At 40.6% G+C, this 16816-nt stretch overlaps 1 protein-coding gene across 13 annotated transcripts in view; it reads right to left on the bottom strand.

Moving 5' to 3' along the window:
• ZKSCAN5 (zinc finger with KRAB and SCAN domains 5) overlaps positions 1-16816 on the bottom strand; it is a 35022-nt gene that overhangs the window by 12616 nt on the left and 5590 nt on the right. Inside the window, exons 3-7 of one of the 13 annotated variants that reach the window (XM_033109957.1) lie at positions 10703-10984; positions 8940-9455; positions 5367-5505; positions 1246-1328; positions 830-965 (exon numbers count right to left, since the gene is read on the bottom strand). In XM_033109957.1, the coding sequence (XP_032965848.1) occupies positions 830-965; positions 1246-1328; positions 5367-5505; positions 8940-9350 (769 nt within the window). In that variant the 5' untranslated portion in view covers positions 9351-9455; positions 10703-10984. Of the gene's footprint in view, positions 1-829; positions 966-1245; positions 1329-5366; positions 5506-7079; positions 7172-8658; positions 8820-8939; positions 9456-9719; positions 10197-10702; positions 11060-16816 lie in introns of those variants that run through there. The other 12 variants (XM_033109959.1, XM_033109958.1, XM_033109961.1 and 9 more) reach the window with 12 other exon arrangements.

The following is a 16816-nucleotide window of genomic DNA, read 5'->3' as shown; positions in this document are numbered from 1 at the left end:
TAAAATCCCTTAGATAACATAAACTGGTATAATGCTTTTCAAAAGAAATCTGGCATTATCAAGTATTTCATCTAAAGTCTACCAATGTACCTGATATATAGTGATTCTTCTAAAAGAATTCATTCAAAAGAAGCTAAAAGCTATAAGCTCCAAAATTTTGCTATAGCTGAAATTTTTATAATTGATCCAGACAGCACAATCAAATATTAGTTTCCAGGATCATAACTTAGTTAGAAATAGGTGCAAAAATCTCATTTGGAGGGGGCAAAATTCAAGAAGGGATACGACATGGAAAGTGTAGATGCCAACAGGGCAAACATCAAAAAATAGGTACCAGTGATCTGAGAATGGTAACAGAGTGAACAACTAGCCATCCATGCATTAGAAAGAAAAGAATGAATGCTATTGAGATGTTGTAATGATCACTATAATAAACAGTTATTCAGCAAAGTCTGAGATGCTTTCACACATGAGAATTACTCAATTAAGAATTATTCAATTTGTCAAGGAATAGAATACAATAGCTACTACAGATCTGTTAAAATTCAAACTTGTTAGTTTTACGCTCTTTTATTTTAAAGCAGTAAAAAGATAGTATTTGCTGGCACACAAATACTATCCCCCAAGTATTATCAGTCTTCAGTCATACCCTTATTATGATGGAAAGAATCAGAATAAGCTGAATGAAAAAAAACACATAGATTTACTCTTTCACAGAAAAAAATAAGCCATAACAATGAAAACATACATGCTTTTATAAGATGTACTAGAAATATTCTTTAAAACAAAATTAAGATGTCCTAATCCATGCAGACGAAACAAGTCTTACCCATGGAAGTAATACTCTCATAATTCTCCTTCCTGTCATCCCTATAGAGGGACTTCTGGGACTGGTCCAAATGTCCCCATTCCTCCAGGATGAAGGAAACAGCCATATCAGCCACATCTTCAATTTTTACCAACTTCTGAAACATGAGACCTCCACTAAATTCCCATTCCCTATGTTCAAATTTGGAGTGAGGGGAAGAACTGTGAGCATTAAAGAAAGAAGTAGGGGGAGGGACTACTCTTCAAAGAGGTTAGGGGAGTACTGGGTAGAACGAAAAAGACTTTGAAGTATGAAGCCAGATGGGCCCGTTCTCCAATTAGAGAGACAGAACTCCTGATAAAGATTCAGGATTAAGGCAGCTACTTGTCCAAGAATAGACATGGGTCCTCATAGCAGGCACAGGGACGCCAGCTCACCTGGGACCCAGCTGAGAGAAGTGAGGCTGTCAGCTCCTGGCTGTCCTTCAGGGGAAGGGGAGAAACTTGGAGAGCAGGAAGGGCTGAGGGGGGAGAAAAAGAGGTGTCAGTGAGAATATCTTTGCCCAGTTCCAGTTGCCATCATGTTCCGCTTTTGCTCAAGAATCCACAACGGTGCCCTGATACATCAAGGCCAAATTCTTCTGCTTGGCTCTCAAGACTCTCGACATTCCCCACCTACCCTATACTCACCCTTCTCCCCAAAACACTGGACTCCCTATTTTGGTCAGGTGAATCCCTGCTGCTGACCTCAGATTGTGCCATCACCCTATAAGGATGCGCTCTACTCTGCCAGATTGAACCTAGTCATCTCAAAGAAGAACCCAAGTCCCACGGCATCCATGGAGCTGAAGTCCTGCCCAGAACCCAGAGCTTCTCAAGCTTTAATGTGTAAACAATTCACCTGGGGGCCTTGGTACAGGGCAGATTGTGGCTCAGTAAGTCTGGGGGGGCCCCCATATTTTGCACTTCTAACAAGCTCCCGGGTGCTGTTGGTGCTGCTGCTCCTTGAATCACACTTTGATTAGCAAGGCCTTAGTCCACATTCTCTCCCTTTAAGGAATTACTGTGCTTGTTTTATAGTCAGCCAATCAGTATGTATTATTAAGTCTACTCTGTGTGTTATAAGAATGGGCAGATAAAACAATTCTTGCCTTCCAAAACTTCACTGTCCAATGGGGAGGACAGACACATAAGCCTTACTTACTTCCAGAATAGGGTAAAGAGTACTGTACTTGAAGTTAACCCTAGTTCCCATAGGAACACAGAGGCAGGGACACCTGCGTGGACAGCGGGAGGTGGGAGCATCAGGAAAGCCTTCCTACAGGAAGTATGGGTGGGTGAGGTAGGAATAAGCGTGCTTTGCAGGCCGAGTGAATAATGTGCAGTGCCTAGAGGGTCTATTCTCTAGAGCTGGTGACCATCTGACTCTCTGCTGTCACCTCTGCTTGTTCTTTGTCCAAGATTCATGGTGTGCCCTGATCTCACTCTCTACGTGTGCCCCAACTTGGACAAATCCACTTGGTTTTAACTGTTAACCCCATGGTTTACACCTTGCTACAGTTCCCCCAGTTATGGAGATGTATGTAGCATATGTAGCTTGCTTACATCCAAGGAACAGGAAGTAATGAGCAATGACACAAAAAGGAGGAGACAATGGTTATGGATGAAAGCCAAAAACAGAGACAGGATCTGAAACCAGGAGCGTGGCTAAAGAGTCAGAAGATGACTTGAAGAAAGGGATGAATGGAGTCTATGCTCAAACAGTAATTATGATTACCGACTACATTCCAATTGTAATTGGATTATAAGAATTACATTCCAAATCCACTTATTTTTTGAAGTTCCTGTGAAACCTGTTATTTCTTTAGCTTTCAAGTAGATGACTAGCTCCTCTCAAGCTCAAAAGAGTCCCAGGGGCAGAAGACCAGCCCTCAGTGCTATCAAAGGCATGAGGAATACAGCTTCCCCCAGAGTATTAAAAACAAACAAAAAAACCACAGTAATTTTGTTGAAATAAAGAAACTGGCTAGGATCTGGCTAACAGGGCAAAGAGAAGCAGCACCTAGAAACAGAAAAAAAGAGTAACCTGATGTAATGAGACTCTGCAAGTGGAGGGAAGATGACATGGTTTAAGGAGGATAAGATTCTGCAGCTTGGGAGGGACTGATGGTAAAGCAAAGGCAGGATAGCTCAGAATGGGGTAAAAGTGTAGACTTCGAGCCAGACTGCTTAGGTTAAAATGCAAGCTCTGTCATACTAGCTTTTGACCCTGAACAAATTACTTAACCTTTCTAGGCCTCAGCTTCTTAATTTCTAACACAAGGGTAACAGCAATACCTATTCATTCCACTGGGTTAGGGTGCGCATTAACCCTTCGCATGCCAACCAGGCCTGGTAAACAATTTGGGGTTTGAACAGTTTTAACTATTTTTAAAGACTAGAATTACATGACTTGTATTCCTTTACAGGCCTTCTGAAGAACAAAAAAATGCATTTTAGTATTATTAAAAAATAGAGTAAAACTCATTCTATCTTGTAATCTCCACATGGATCTATCTACTGGACCCTTTTACAAATCCAGGATACATTTTGGGATCTGAGTGCTTTTAGTTTTCCTATATCATGAAACATTTTTCTATTTCATCATTCTAGGAATTATTTCATTTTTACTATCATTATTCATTAATTATTCCTAATGAGAGCATAAAAGACTAAAATAGTAAGAAAATGGTAAAATAAAGGAAATAGGATTGCGCAATATTGAAATACATCATCATTCTTCACTATTTCCTAAGTATTAAGTGCATTGCCCAGAGTTTTGCATCATCTTCAAGAAGGTATAAGACTGTTGACACCAGCTTTTAGCTTTCATTGAGCATAGTTGAGAATTCAGAATTTTTCATTTTCCACCCATGTTGGCAAAGAGAAAAAAATTTGCAGCAGAAAACATTTCACTATTAGATGAATGAGAAAATGATGGAGAGACAGGGAGCAGTGTGCTCCTTAATGAAAACGATGAAACTGAAAGTATAAGGGGAACTTTAGAATGAGTCTACAAATGATAATATCCTAGATGAATTCTCTCAAACTCAAGAATCAATGATAAACACTTTATTTCTAATTTCATAAAAGGAATATGACCATCTCATCCAGTGAATCATTCAACAGGAAGGACTTCATCACGCAAATTTTACAAGATTCTGGACCATCCCATTTTGCGAAACGGATAGTATTGTATAGCAGTATTCTTTCATTTTTATGTTGTTTCCATTATCAAAATATACCTGATACAAAGAGGTTTAATTCTTATTAAAATTTCTTTAAAAATTTGTTTTCATTATCTTTTGATTCTTCTTCTGTAAATTACATATAAAATGACTTAAATATTAAAATAAATAAACAGAAAGGACCCACGGGCAGATGGTAACAGTGAAGACTACTCTTCCTGATATACTGAAGGTTAAATGAATTCCTGTAGGTAAAGCTTAGAGCAATTCCTGACACATCCGCAGTAAGTACCACAGTTAATAGTTGCTGCTGCTGCTGCTTTTGTTGTTATCAGCACAGTGAAGGGAAAGCTGGAAGAGGTTAGAGCCATGGGACATGTCATGTGAAAGACCTGACCACTAAGGGGAACTGAGAAGAAAGCCTGGGGCCAAACAGGAAATACAGGTTCACGATTCCTGATTCACAATTCTGAAATCACCGAGTTCTAAATATCAAAGGTTGTTTTTTTCATTAAGTTAGGCATTGAACTAATTTGACAATAAAACCTGACAAGAACATATATGAAGCTATTCGAAGGTTTTATTTAATCTTACTGTAAATATGCATACGTTACTGCCGAAATATTAATGTGTGTGATTACGGGGTACCACCCCAAATCCTGTTGATAGTGTAATATACGGTATATGAATCATATTGTCTTACTAAATCTGAAAAATTCTGAATTCTAAAATATATCTGATAACAAGAACTTCTGATTAGAGATTACACACTTGTAGACATATATCATCATAAATAAGACACTTAGCTGTTCATAATCTCTCCATGATGTTATCTAATACAGGTTAATAAAACAAATAAAGGGAGGGAAGGTGAGAAAGAGAAAGAACAAATGCTCTAAAGGTCATTGTGAAGTGCTGCTTGAAATAAGATGTCAAGGTGAATGAGCGGCCAAAAATGAATGCAGTTAGGAACCGGAAAGCTTTCTTAACCTAAGCATTAAGACAACAAAATCTATGAGGTAGAGTCTGAGAACTCTTGTAAAACAATGATACTTTTCTAAAATAATTTTGTATATCTTTTAACAGTACCTGTGTAGTTATCATCATCTGCATTCTAACTTTTGAACAGAACTGTGGTACAGTTTCTAGACATCCTATAAGCTGACCTCTCTTTTAACACCAGGGACTCAATTCCAGGTCACCGCCCTTCCCAGCCTCCTGAGGGCAGAGACGCTGCCCAGCCTGAAGTCTCTGTTACAGACACTGCTTACCCACATGGCCAGGGCACCCACTCTCTAGCCACATCTGTTCCACTGAATTAGAGAGCCTCACCATTTTCCTCCAGATGATCAGGCTTCTGTGGCTCTTGTTCAGGCTGGGGGTCCAGAGACAGGAGCGGCTGACTGAAGGACTCTTGCACGGCTCCTGGTGGCACCATCTTCTGAGAAAGGACTTCAGGACATGCCACAATCTAACAACCACAACCACACCAATCAGTACATTACTGAGAAGGCTATTAAAGAGTCCAATAAACTCACATTATTCTTTAATTCACTCCTTTACCAAATATTTAATGTGAGTCTATGATGAGCCAGACACTGATTATACAATGACTTAACAAATATGGTTTATGTCTAGTTGAAGAAGACTTCCATTAAACATATCAACATACAAATACATAATTACAAACTGTGTTATATGTTAGAAAGGAGAAGAAAGTGGTGTCATGAGACAGAATAGATAAGACCTACTTAGGATTGGCTGGCCAGCGAAGACTTTTCTGAGGAAGTGTCACCTAAGTAAACACCTAAAGGATGAAAGACGCCAGCCAGGACAAAAGTAAGAAGTGTAGCAGGCAGACAGAACTACATAAGCACGGACTCTCAGGCAGAAAGCACGTGTTTGGCACAGTCACGGAATCCTAAGGTCAGTGTGAGTCAAGTTCAGTGAAGGCGGGAGAGAGGTGAGAACGGAGGTTGGAAGGGTCAATTGTAGGACTCAGGAAGTCACACCCGGTCCCCTAGCAGAACACCAAAACTGGAGTTAATTCATGTCCAACGTGCTGCAGTCCTCCATCTTTCTGTTCTGGGCTCTTCCTCAACCCTAGGGTACAGACAAGTACTCTGCCACAACCAGTCTCTAGAATCTGCCTATTCTGGAAGGTGCCACTAGCACAGAGGCATCCTAGCAGGTAACAAGATAGAATCGCCATCTCCCTCCCCCCTCACGTTTCAGAACACTCTAGATTTTAACCGTCCTAGTACTTACATTAAGAGGCAGCTGCAAAACAGTTGTGGCAAATATCACTTCGCATGGAAATCTATGTTCTTGTGTACCCACTCAGAACAAGAGTTAAGATGATGCCAATTATGTCAAAAGGCACGCAGGCACCAAAGAATCAAAGCAGCCTTTGATGTCCCCTAAGACTAGGACAGAGAAACCAAGGAGGAGGGGTAAGGATAAAGCCTGGGACACGAACTGTCTGGAGATAAAGTTGAGGAACAATGCCGGGGATACAGGAGGTAGGCAGAGAGAAAGACAAAGTGTGCTGTGGGGGCTCATGGGAAACCCCCTCTCTGGGCCTCAAATCCTCACGACCACTAAGAAATGATTTTTCTCTGTCCGTTCCAAAGATGGGCTGCATATCACACTGAGAGAGGTAAACGTGTAATATCTGCTGTAAATCCTCCATTAAAAAATTGCTTTGTTTTAACCTATGCTTTTGAATATTTATTACTATTGAAAAATAGAAAACAGTTTATCTATTAAATCCCAAATTAGGTTTTTAAAAGGAATAACTATAATAACTAGATGTCACCATGAACCTTTACTTCCTGTCCTGACAGAAGCAAGACAAAGGTTCGAACATTCCCGCCTGCAGGAAGATTATTCAGCAGAGCTGCAGGGTCTCGCCACAGGTCATCAGCAACTCTCTCCACTGCCCACTTGCCTCATGGAGTGAGCTAAACCAGCTGAGGAGCTTAAAGCTGTTCTAAAATGTTGAAATATCCCTTACCCAGAGGTGAAGGATAATGAGACTGATACCTTACACTGAAGTGCAATTGCTCTGAAGAAGAGGGAAATTCTCTAACTTCAAACTCTTGTATCCCCACAATGCCATGAGTTTTGTTTCTTTGCTATAAAAGGAAAATGAAAGTTTAAGAGAGGATAAGCCTAGCAACAAGAGGAAGGTAGAGGGTCAGGTTAAAAATGAGTAACAAAGTACAAGAAGACGTAACAACATAAAGATTTGGTTCCTCTCTAGATTAATATATGATCTAATGGAATCCAAAAAAAATACCAACAGGATTTTTCGGGTAGTGAAAACAAAATAAGTAATTCTCCAGTTCGTAAGAAAAAAAGAAAATATTGAAAAATAATTTGGAAGAAGGAAGGGTTGCCCTAACAAATACCAAAGCCCTTGATAGAGCTGAAATAATTAAAACACTGATACATGGACAATAAGATCAATAAACTAGGATAAAAAGACCAGAAATTGACCCAAACACACGCAGAAATTTGGTATGTAATAAAAATGGCATTTTATTCAGAGAGGAAAATGGTGGATTCCTATACATGTTGCTGGGGCAACTGGGTAGACAGCTGGAAAAAAACACAGTTGTAACCATATCAAACACCATAAACCAAAAGGAATTCCAGATGGATCAATAACTTAAAAGTACAAAAAAAAAATGAAGAAAAAACTATGAAAAAACTCTCTTATAATATTGTTGTGGAAAAGGCCTTTCTAAGTAAGGCACAAAACCCAAAAACCATAAATTGAAAGATTTAAACTGACTGCATAGAAATTTTAAAACCCTGCAAAGCAAAAATCTCCATAAGCAAAGACAAACAACAACATGGGAAAACAACACTTGCAACATAGACGACAGACACAGTGCTTACTTTTTCTAATAGGTAAATAATATGAACAGATAATTCACAAAAAAAAGGTGTAGGCATAGCCCTTTAAAACTTGTACTATGGTCAAACTCACTCATGTAAGATAAATGCATATTAAAATCGCACCAAAATGGAATACTGCATCTTTCAGATTGGCAATAATCAAAAAGTTAGATAACATTGTGTCATCAGGCTGTGGGCAAAAAATTTCTCTCATACATCACTGTTGGAATATAAATTGGTATAACATCTATGGAGGACAATCTGTCAACAGCTGTCAAAATTACAAATGCATATGGCCTCTGAGCCAATTGGACTTCTCAGCATTCATTCTACAATTAATGATGTATGTAAAGGATATTCATTGCAGCAAAGCTGGTTATAGTAAAACTTCATTAACAATCTAAAGGAACAACTTAAATAGCCCTCAACAGGAGTTCAATTATGGTACATCCATACAATGGAATATAATGCAATTTCAGAGTGAGGCTGCTCTATCTGCACTAACATGGAACAAACCAAGATATAAGAAAAAAGCAAGAGGCAGAAGTGCGCAGTGATTTTAAAACATTTGTTTTTCTTAAGCATGTCATGTACATATATGCTTACATATAGAGTAGAGAATATCTCTGTAAGGATATACATGTATCATGTAACAATGGTTGCCTCTGGTGAGGAGAACTAGGCGGCTTGGGGAGTTAGGGGTGGGAGGGAAACTTACTTTTCATTACAACCTTATGTACCTTTTGAATTTTGTATCATGTCATTCAAAAAATAAATACAGTAATTTTAAAAATAAATAAAATCGCAGATTGTCTTCTCCAGGTTAACACACTGGATACTGCTTCTCATTGCTGGAGTGGCAGGAAATCTCCACAGTGTACCTAATCCCAGGAGAACAAAAGAATATGAATGAAGCACCAGAGCGCTAAAGATCTCACCCCTGCTCAGCAGCTCCTTAACTTTCTTCCTCTCTTTCCTCATTGCTCTGTCTCCACTCACCTGTTGTCGGCGTTCGTCTAGTTCCCTCTGTATATTTTCTACCACAGCCACAGCCTCTTCTCCGTTTTCTGGGTGATGTTCTCTCACCCAGGTCTGGAACTCTTCAGGCAGGATGGTGAGGAACTGCTCCAGCACCAGCAGCTCCAGGATCTGCTCCTTGGTGTGCAGCTCCGGCCTCAGCCACTCACAGCAGAGGACCCGGAGCTGGCTGAGTGCCTCCCTGGGGCCTGATGCCTCATGGTACTGGAAACGCTTGAAGCGCTGGTAAAAAGTCTCAAATACTGGCGGATTGTACTCCTGCATCCAGGTGCAGTCTTCTTCCACCTTTACTATTATAAGGTCTTCTTGCTCTTGTGAAGTCTGGGCTGGAGGGTGAAAGTCTGTAACTTCCCCAGATTCTGTCATTATCATTCCAACTCCAGAGGGATGTCTCTCCAGGTTAGCTGTGTTACACTGATCAAACGTTTTCTGCTCTTTAAGATCTTCTGAAGGACGCTTTCATTAGTGTACAACCTACTGATATATTGGAAATCATTATTAGCAAAAAGATGACAAAGAGGTTATCTATACTAAAGAGGGCAAATCAACAGAGTAATTTACTTAAAAATAGGGACTACAAGGCAGCCGTCACTCCACCCATAAAATAATTACTAATAGAGACTATTTCTAACTTTTAAAAAATGGAAATGAGAGCCATAAAAATCTGACATCAGGACCAACCAACACAATTTTAGTGGTAAAAAACATTAAATTTCATATAAATAAAAGGACAAGACTTACTAACTAGTCCAGACGCAGTAGTTCCTTCTCTCTACCATAAGCCAAACTTAAGTCAGAACACGGGTCAAAAACATTACACTGGTCAAAATTGGTCCTGTCTTTCAAGCCACAGGAGCCTGACAGACCAACGGAAGACTTCATTGGTCCCGAGGGGAAGCAGGTTTGTAAGTACAGATCTGGACCTGGATTCCTTGGAATCGACCCTGACCCGGTAGACACGGAGACCGGCCCGGTCAAGGTTAGGGACAGGACTACCGCCTGGACACAAAGCCTATTTCCTTTCCTCAAGGCCGCAGTCTCGGGAGCTCTCCTGGAAGACCAAGCTCCCGCAATCAAGGTTCAGAAGACGGGTTTCTTCTTACAAACCGAGAGAAAACCGAAGCCGACAGTTCACAACACTTCCTCGCCGGAAGTAAGCAAGTCCAAGCTTTCCCAGTCCAACCGGGTTGAGCCAAAATCCCACCCCAGAGAGCACTTCCGGATCCTCTCTAGGAATCCCGGAGGTCCTCTCCTCGTATCGGGTGGGAGGTGCCCGCACCAGGCCCCGCCCCGGAGAGGCTGAGGGCCAATCGGCGGGGAGATGGGGCGCCAGCCCGGGATCCGTCCTACCTCCCGAAACTGGGCTGTTCCCCGCCCACCGAACCGCAGGGTCAGCGTCACTAGAGCGGCGAAGAAAACGGAGGTACCTTCCTTCCCCACCCAACCCCAAGGCCATTTAAACAGCCTGGGCTCCTCCTTTTTCCTTAGAGAGCGGAGAGGGTGCAGAGCCTTACATGTCCTGAGCGGTTGCTAAGGCAACAGTTGCTAGTATTTGATTGGCCGTGGAACTTGCGCTCCCCCACCCTCAACATTCTGCGCCCCAATTCGAAGTAGGTCCGTGCCTTTCTGCGAGATCGCAACACTCATTTCTCTTTAATTTTAGACCTTTCGGTTTCTTCATCTGAATCTCACCACCCCTGCACCCTTTCTCCAGACACACCCACCTCTTTACCACCGCAGCCAGCTCTCTGGGCCGAAATCTCCGTCCTCAGACTCGCGAATCGCGGGAGCCAACGGCTCCCGGGACTACATATCCCAGGAAGTCCCGCGCGGACCATGCCTGCTAACCAATAGAGCCGTGGCTCTCCTTGCAGCCTCAGTCTCGCGGGCCTATCTGAATGCGGGAGGGCAGGGAGGCGTTTCCTTGGGCGCCTCTTGCTGAAAGGCGGTGTGTGGGGAAGTCCATTGCCCTCCTGGCTGGGGAAAGTAGGGGTAGCCCTGCATACCTGTGAAGAGAGGGGAGTCAGCCAAGGGGATCTCATCCTTAATAATTTCTCATTTTTGTATCAGTTTACAAAGTTGTTCGATAGGACAAGACTATCATCTCTCTTTCACGCGTCGCCAAAATGAGGCTCACCGACTCCACTCTATGAGTCAGGAGGCACACATCCTTGGATACTCCTGGAGAATTATTTTTTAGTGTGTGGGATGAATTTTCACTCAATCCAGGATTGGTTTTGAGACTATCCTGCTAGCGCTGTGGTCTACCTTATGGGAATGAAAAAAATTAAACTCCCCTGCTATCTCCAGGGAGACCTTGAGCTGGAGAGGTTTAAATTGACACTTCAGTATGTTTGGTACATTGTACCGTGTTTCCCCAAAAATAAGACCTAGCCGGACCATCAGCTCTATCTAATGTGTCTTTTGGAGCAAAAATTATTTTAATAGAAGACCGGGTCTTATATAATTATAATATAATAATATAATAATGGGTCTTATGTAAGACTGGGTCTTATATTAATTTTGCTCCAAAAGATGCATTGGAGCTTATGGTCTGGCTAGGTCTTGTTTTCGGGGAAACACGGTAGTATTTGTATGGTTTCACTCCTTACATTTAGAACTTTGCATAGTTTCACTTTGAAACATTGGGTCCTTTGATCCATTCAGAATTTTCTTGGTGTATAGTGTGAAGTATAGATCCAACTTTATCTTTTTCCAAATCACTACCCAGTTGTCCCAACATTTATGAAAAAGTCTAACTTTACCCCCCATTGGTTTGTGATTATGCCTTTATCATATACTAAATTTGTATGTTTTGTGGTCTGTTTCTAGACTTTCTATTCTGTTGCATTGGTCTATTTGTTTATGGATTTGATAATACCATGCTGTTTAAATTTATTGAGGATTAATAATTGGTTTTAATATCTCTTAGGGCAAATGCCCACAATTGCGTTTCTTTTTCAAAGTATTATTGCTTCTTTATTTTTTCCAATTTGACTTCAGATTCAGTTTTTCTGGTTCCAGAATGAAATCTGTATTAAGGTCATTTTTAATTTATATTAATTTAGGGAGAATTGACATCCATACAAAGTTGATTTTTCTATCCAAGAACATGGTATGTCTTTTCATTTGTAGAAGAAAAAGCCTAATTTTGGATCCTTTGGGAGTGTTTTAAATATTTCTTCATATAGGTTTGCACATATCTCGTTTTGTGTTTTTGTTAATATTGTGAAGTGGGTTGATTTAGTTTTTAAAAGTATATCTATTACCTTTTGTTGTATAACAAGCCACCCCCAAACTTAGTGACTTAAAAAAAAACCCAATCAGTTATTTAGCTTATGACTCTGTGGATTGACAATTTGGTCTGTGCTTATCTGGGTGGCTCTTCTGCTGGGCTCCTTCTTTTGTTTGTGGTGAGCTGCTGGTAAGCTAAGCAGTTCTTCTGGGGATTGGTTGATTGTCAGCTGGAGTGACAGGAAGCAACTGAGTCACATGCCTCCCTTCATCCAGCAGGCTCACTCAGACTTGCTCACTTGGTGGTGGCAGATTCCAAGAGCAAAAGAGAGGTTACAAGGGGTCTTGATACGTAGGCTCAATAGTCACTTCTGCCACATTGTGTTAGTCAAAGCAAGCTACAAGGCCAGCCCAAATTCAAATGGTGCGGAAGTACTCAACTTCTTGACAGGAGAAACTGCAAAGTGTATTCCTGGTATTTTATCTTTTCTGTTTTACCTTAGTGGCTGTTTTTGCAATGTACTACGATAAGATGTATTATCTTAAGAGGAGAGAAATGAGTGACAATCCAGGTAGTTCTGGAAATGGACTTTTCACATAACCATCAGTCTGCATGGAGTGGCAAAAGGTCTGGAAAGTGCTGCTCCAGGTACTTTGAATTTTGTCCTATATTAAACCAGAACTTAAGATAGCTGAATAGTTAAACTACACTGTTTTCTTCCTTCACAGAATCAGCTTTTTTGAATTCTGCTTTGATACCTAACATCAGCTAACATTAAAGGGGAAGTAAAATCCGTTAAGCTTATTTACTTGGGAAATCTTAAGATGTTGTCCATTATGTCACATAGTGTCCATTTCCTCGGCCCTCAAGGGAAATTTCTCTTCTCTCTTGGTACCAAGAATAGCTGGATTTCTCCTAAGCCACTATTAATAGTTTGCTTTTCCCCGAGATATACTGCAAATCATGTAACTGATTTTTTTTCCTGCATTGAATGCTGACACTTTTCAGAGCCAAATTGTGGGCTATCTTTTGCCAGTACATAGGAGCTTACCATAGGCAATTTGTAATCCCATCTTATCTATGGCTCCATCTTACTTATCCTGCACTATTTTCCTTTTCTCACTTAATTACTTCCTCAATTACTTTTTAAATGTGAGGCAACTAGCCTTTCTCAATTAACTTCTGTGTACAAAGCACCAAAAATGATACTAGGAACACGGAAATATACCATTCAGTGATATCAGTGAGGGCAGATGGAAGCACTTGACATTCTACAGATGAAGGCAAAAGTTACATTACAGGAGAAAGGGAGAAAAGCGTTAAGAAAATCAGTGTACCATTATCAGAGTGCATAACACAACCCGGAGACAGACTGGTAATCAGCTGGTGAGCAGACAGAACCTACAGCTTCTCTTGCTGGGAAGTAATGAAAAATGCTTGTACTGCCCTCATAGTACTTGATGTTCTCTTTTAGATTCCATATTAGTTACATAGGTAGATATTTTCTGGAGCTAAGTTTGCCTATACTGTAAAGGGTTCGCTTAATTATGAATTTGCATTCTACCTTTAATTTCCTTGCCCATCCTTGAAGCTTTGTCCCGCAATACTGGGAAAAGAACTTTTGAATTTCTGCCAGATTATGATAGCGCCCTCAAACAGATGAATAAGTAGACTTGTGCAAAGTTTCTGCCCTGCAGGGACTTTGAAGCCACTTGGAGAGATCAGATACAAACATGGGATAAGTTATGTCATTAAATTATTACAGATTGCTCCAAATTTCTAGAATGACAAATCTGAGCCTTGAGAGTAGTGAATTTGTCTAGAAGTAGATTTGTCCTAAAAATTAATCCTGAAAAATCTGCCTTGGCCTGTTTCATGTCCTGTTTATGTCTAATCAAAACATCACAACAAAGTAGTATGACCACTTAGCTGCTAAAGCCTAAAGTAGGGGTTGTCTACCTGTGCTTTGGCACAACTTTTGGATAAATCATTAATTTATAATTTAAACTTTAGTCCATAGAGATATCATAAGGAATTCTGACCCTGCCTGGGACTTTGCATTCATAAATCAGGACATTCATTTTACTCATTTAAATAAATGAATTTTAAAAATGAATTTACCTATAACATATAACTTTGATAATTCTTCACTTGTTAAATAATGCAGATGATTTAATGTAAATGTTAAATTAGTGGATAGTATTATGTGATTTGTTTTTCTGAACATTGTTGAATATAAATGGATATGAAACATGTAAAAGATTATTATTGTAGTTTCATTATACTGTTTCTTGAATCAAGAAAAAAAAACACTAGAAAGAAATCTTCCATTATTAGCTATATTATTACCTGCCTGACTTTTCTGAGTACCTGGGACCCAAAGGTTCAGTTATTCCCATGATACTGAAATAAGTCCTTGATATTTTATGTATTTTCAAACATTTTATAATTAAGAGTTACCGTCATATATAATAGAGTCCAAGAGTCAAAATCAAACCATCATAAAATATTTTGAAGGTAAATTTAAAAAATGACCAAAATTATAATTTGCCATTTACTCCTGTTACAAACTGAATTAAAGCTTAGTTTCAAATGAAGGGTCCAAGATACCTACAGGTGGAGCTTTACTGCTTCTAGAATTTCCCCTAGGATAGAACTCTGCTTCACATTGTCATCTCACAAAATATTTGTGTGTACAAATAATGAAGGATAGTGGAAATGGCTTATGTATGCTAAACATAATGTACATGTACAGAATAGTTAACTACATTTTTTACTGTCAGAAAGGTTCATGTGATCACTACTTCTCAAAACTAAGTGTGTACACAAATCATTTGGGGATCTTTTTAAAATGCAGATTATGAGTCATTAGGTCTGGGTAAGACTTGAAATTCTGTATTTCTAACAAAATCCCAGGAAATGCTGATGCTGACTAGATAAGGCCTCATGTAGCCCTGTCACTTGTGGGTGTCTGTATACCGTGGGGGCTGAAAATAAAAAATTAATACTTTTCTTCCCACCTTCTAAGTTCTTGCAGCTGGGCTAATAATCAAATTAACAGATTAACTGGAGAAATTAAAATTTCAATACATGTGCATAGGGAATTCACATATGCTTGAAAATTCCAAAGACAGTGAGGCAACATTGGGTATATATGACATTTTAGACAAAGGACAAAAGGTGGGGAATAGGGTTTTAGATTTCAGAAGTGATAATGGTGTCTGTCCCTGGAGACAGTGAGCAACTTGAGGAAGGGACTATGTCTTCCCCAGTTTTATATCTATAGTGTAAAATACTATGCCTTGGCATGAAGATACACTCCAAACCTTTCTTGTATAAACAAATACCATGTGGACGAATGATTGTTTACCCCTCATTGCACAGTTGGACCTTTAACTTTTCCTAAAACAAGATGCACAAAAGTTTATTCACAGACAATGTATTAAACAATGACACTCAAGATTTCTGGCCAAGATGGTGGAGTAGGTAAATGCTGAACTTGCCTCCTCTCATGACCACATTAAAATTACAGCTAAATTACAGAACCATTAATAAGAATAGCCTAAAGTCTAGCTGAACCAAAGTCCTACAACTAAGTGTATACAGAAGAAGCCATCTCGAGACAGGTACAAGGTGGGGAGGTGTGGAACAGGTTGATCCCACACATGTGTGGCCATTAAAAATTGGGAGGTATATCTCAGCTATGGAGGTCCCCCCTGAAGGAGTGAGGGGTCCCAGTCCCACACCAGGCTCTCAGCCCAGAGTTCCGGTGATGGGGAGAGAAGTCCCCATAACTTCTAGCTGTATAAAACAGTGGAGCTTGTACTGGGTGAGACAGGGTGGCTAGAATCCCAAGCAATCCTCTTAAAGGGCCCCCTCACAGGTTACTCACTGATGGACTCACTCTGAGCTCCAGTGCTGGGGCAGCATCTCAAAAGATGCCAGGGACATACAGAGAGGAACTGAGTTGTCTGACTTCAGAGCAAGGGCTATAGGGGCAGCTTTCTCCCAGAAAGACATGCTGACAGAATCCATTTTTCTTTGTTGATCCCTCCCCCTTCCCGGCATGCAGATGCAGGGGGCTACCACATCTGAGTCTCCATCAACCTGTCTAACACTATTTGCTCTACCCTAGTGATTCCCTGAGACCCTGTTGCACCCAACTTTCAGGCACACCCAAGCCACTTATAGTGGCTTTTCCATATAAATGGCTGGTCTTGGCTCATGCTGCAGAGTTTTCCAAAACCTCTTAAAGGTTTGCAAAACTGAAACAAGCAGCATCTGGCTTTAGTGTGTCCCTTATGTCTTGCTGAGCCGCCCCAAGCCTTCACCAGTTCACAGCTTAGCATCAGTTCACAACTTGGCCTCTCAAGGTACCTCCAAGCCAAGCATGGGTAGCAGCCATCTGCGGATTGCTTTATGGTTCATACCTGGTGACCCCGGGCAGGGCACAGGCTGTAGCTGTACTTGGCCTATGGTGGGACACCATCCAGGAGGCCCTGGAGCTGGCACTCCTGATGGCCAGTTTCTGACTGAGCTGGAATGTCACCTGGTCACCTCTGAGAACTGGTCAGAAGCCAGAGCCCTGCAAAGGCAAATCCTG

This window comes from Rhinolophus ferrumequinum, chromosome 7, assembly GCF_004115265.2.
Source record: "Rhinolophus ferrumequinum isolate MPI-CBG mRhiFer1 chromosome 7, mRhiFer1_v1.p, whole genome shotgun sequence".
Classification (NCBI taxonomy): Eukaryota; Metazoa; Chordata; class Mammalia; order Chiroptera; family Rhinolophidae; genus Rhinolophus; species Rhinolophus ferrumequinum.
Note: the sequence above shows the minus strand (reverse complement) of the source record. Positions and strands in the feature narration are given on the sequence as shown.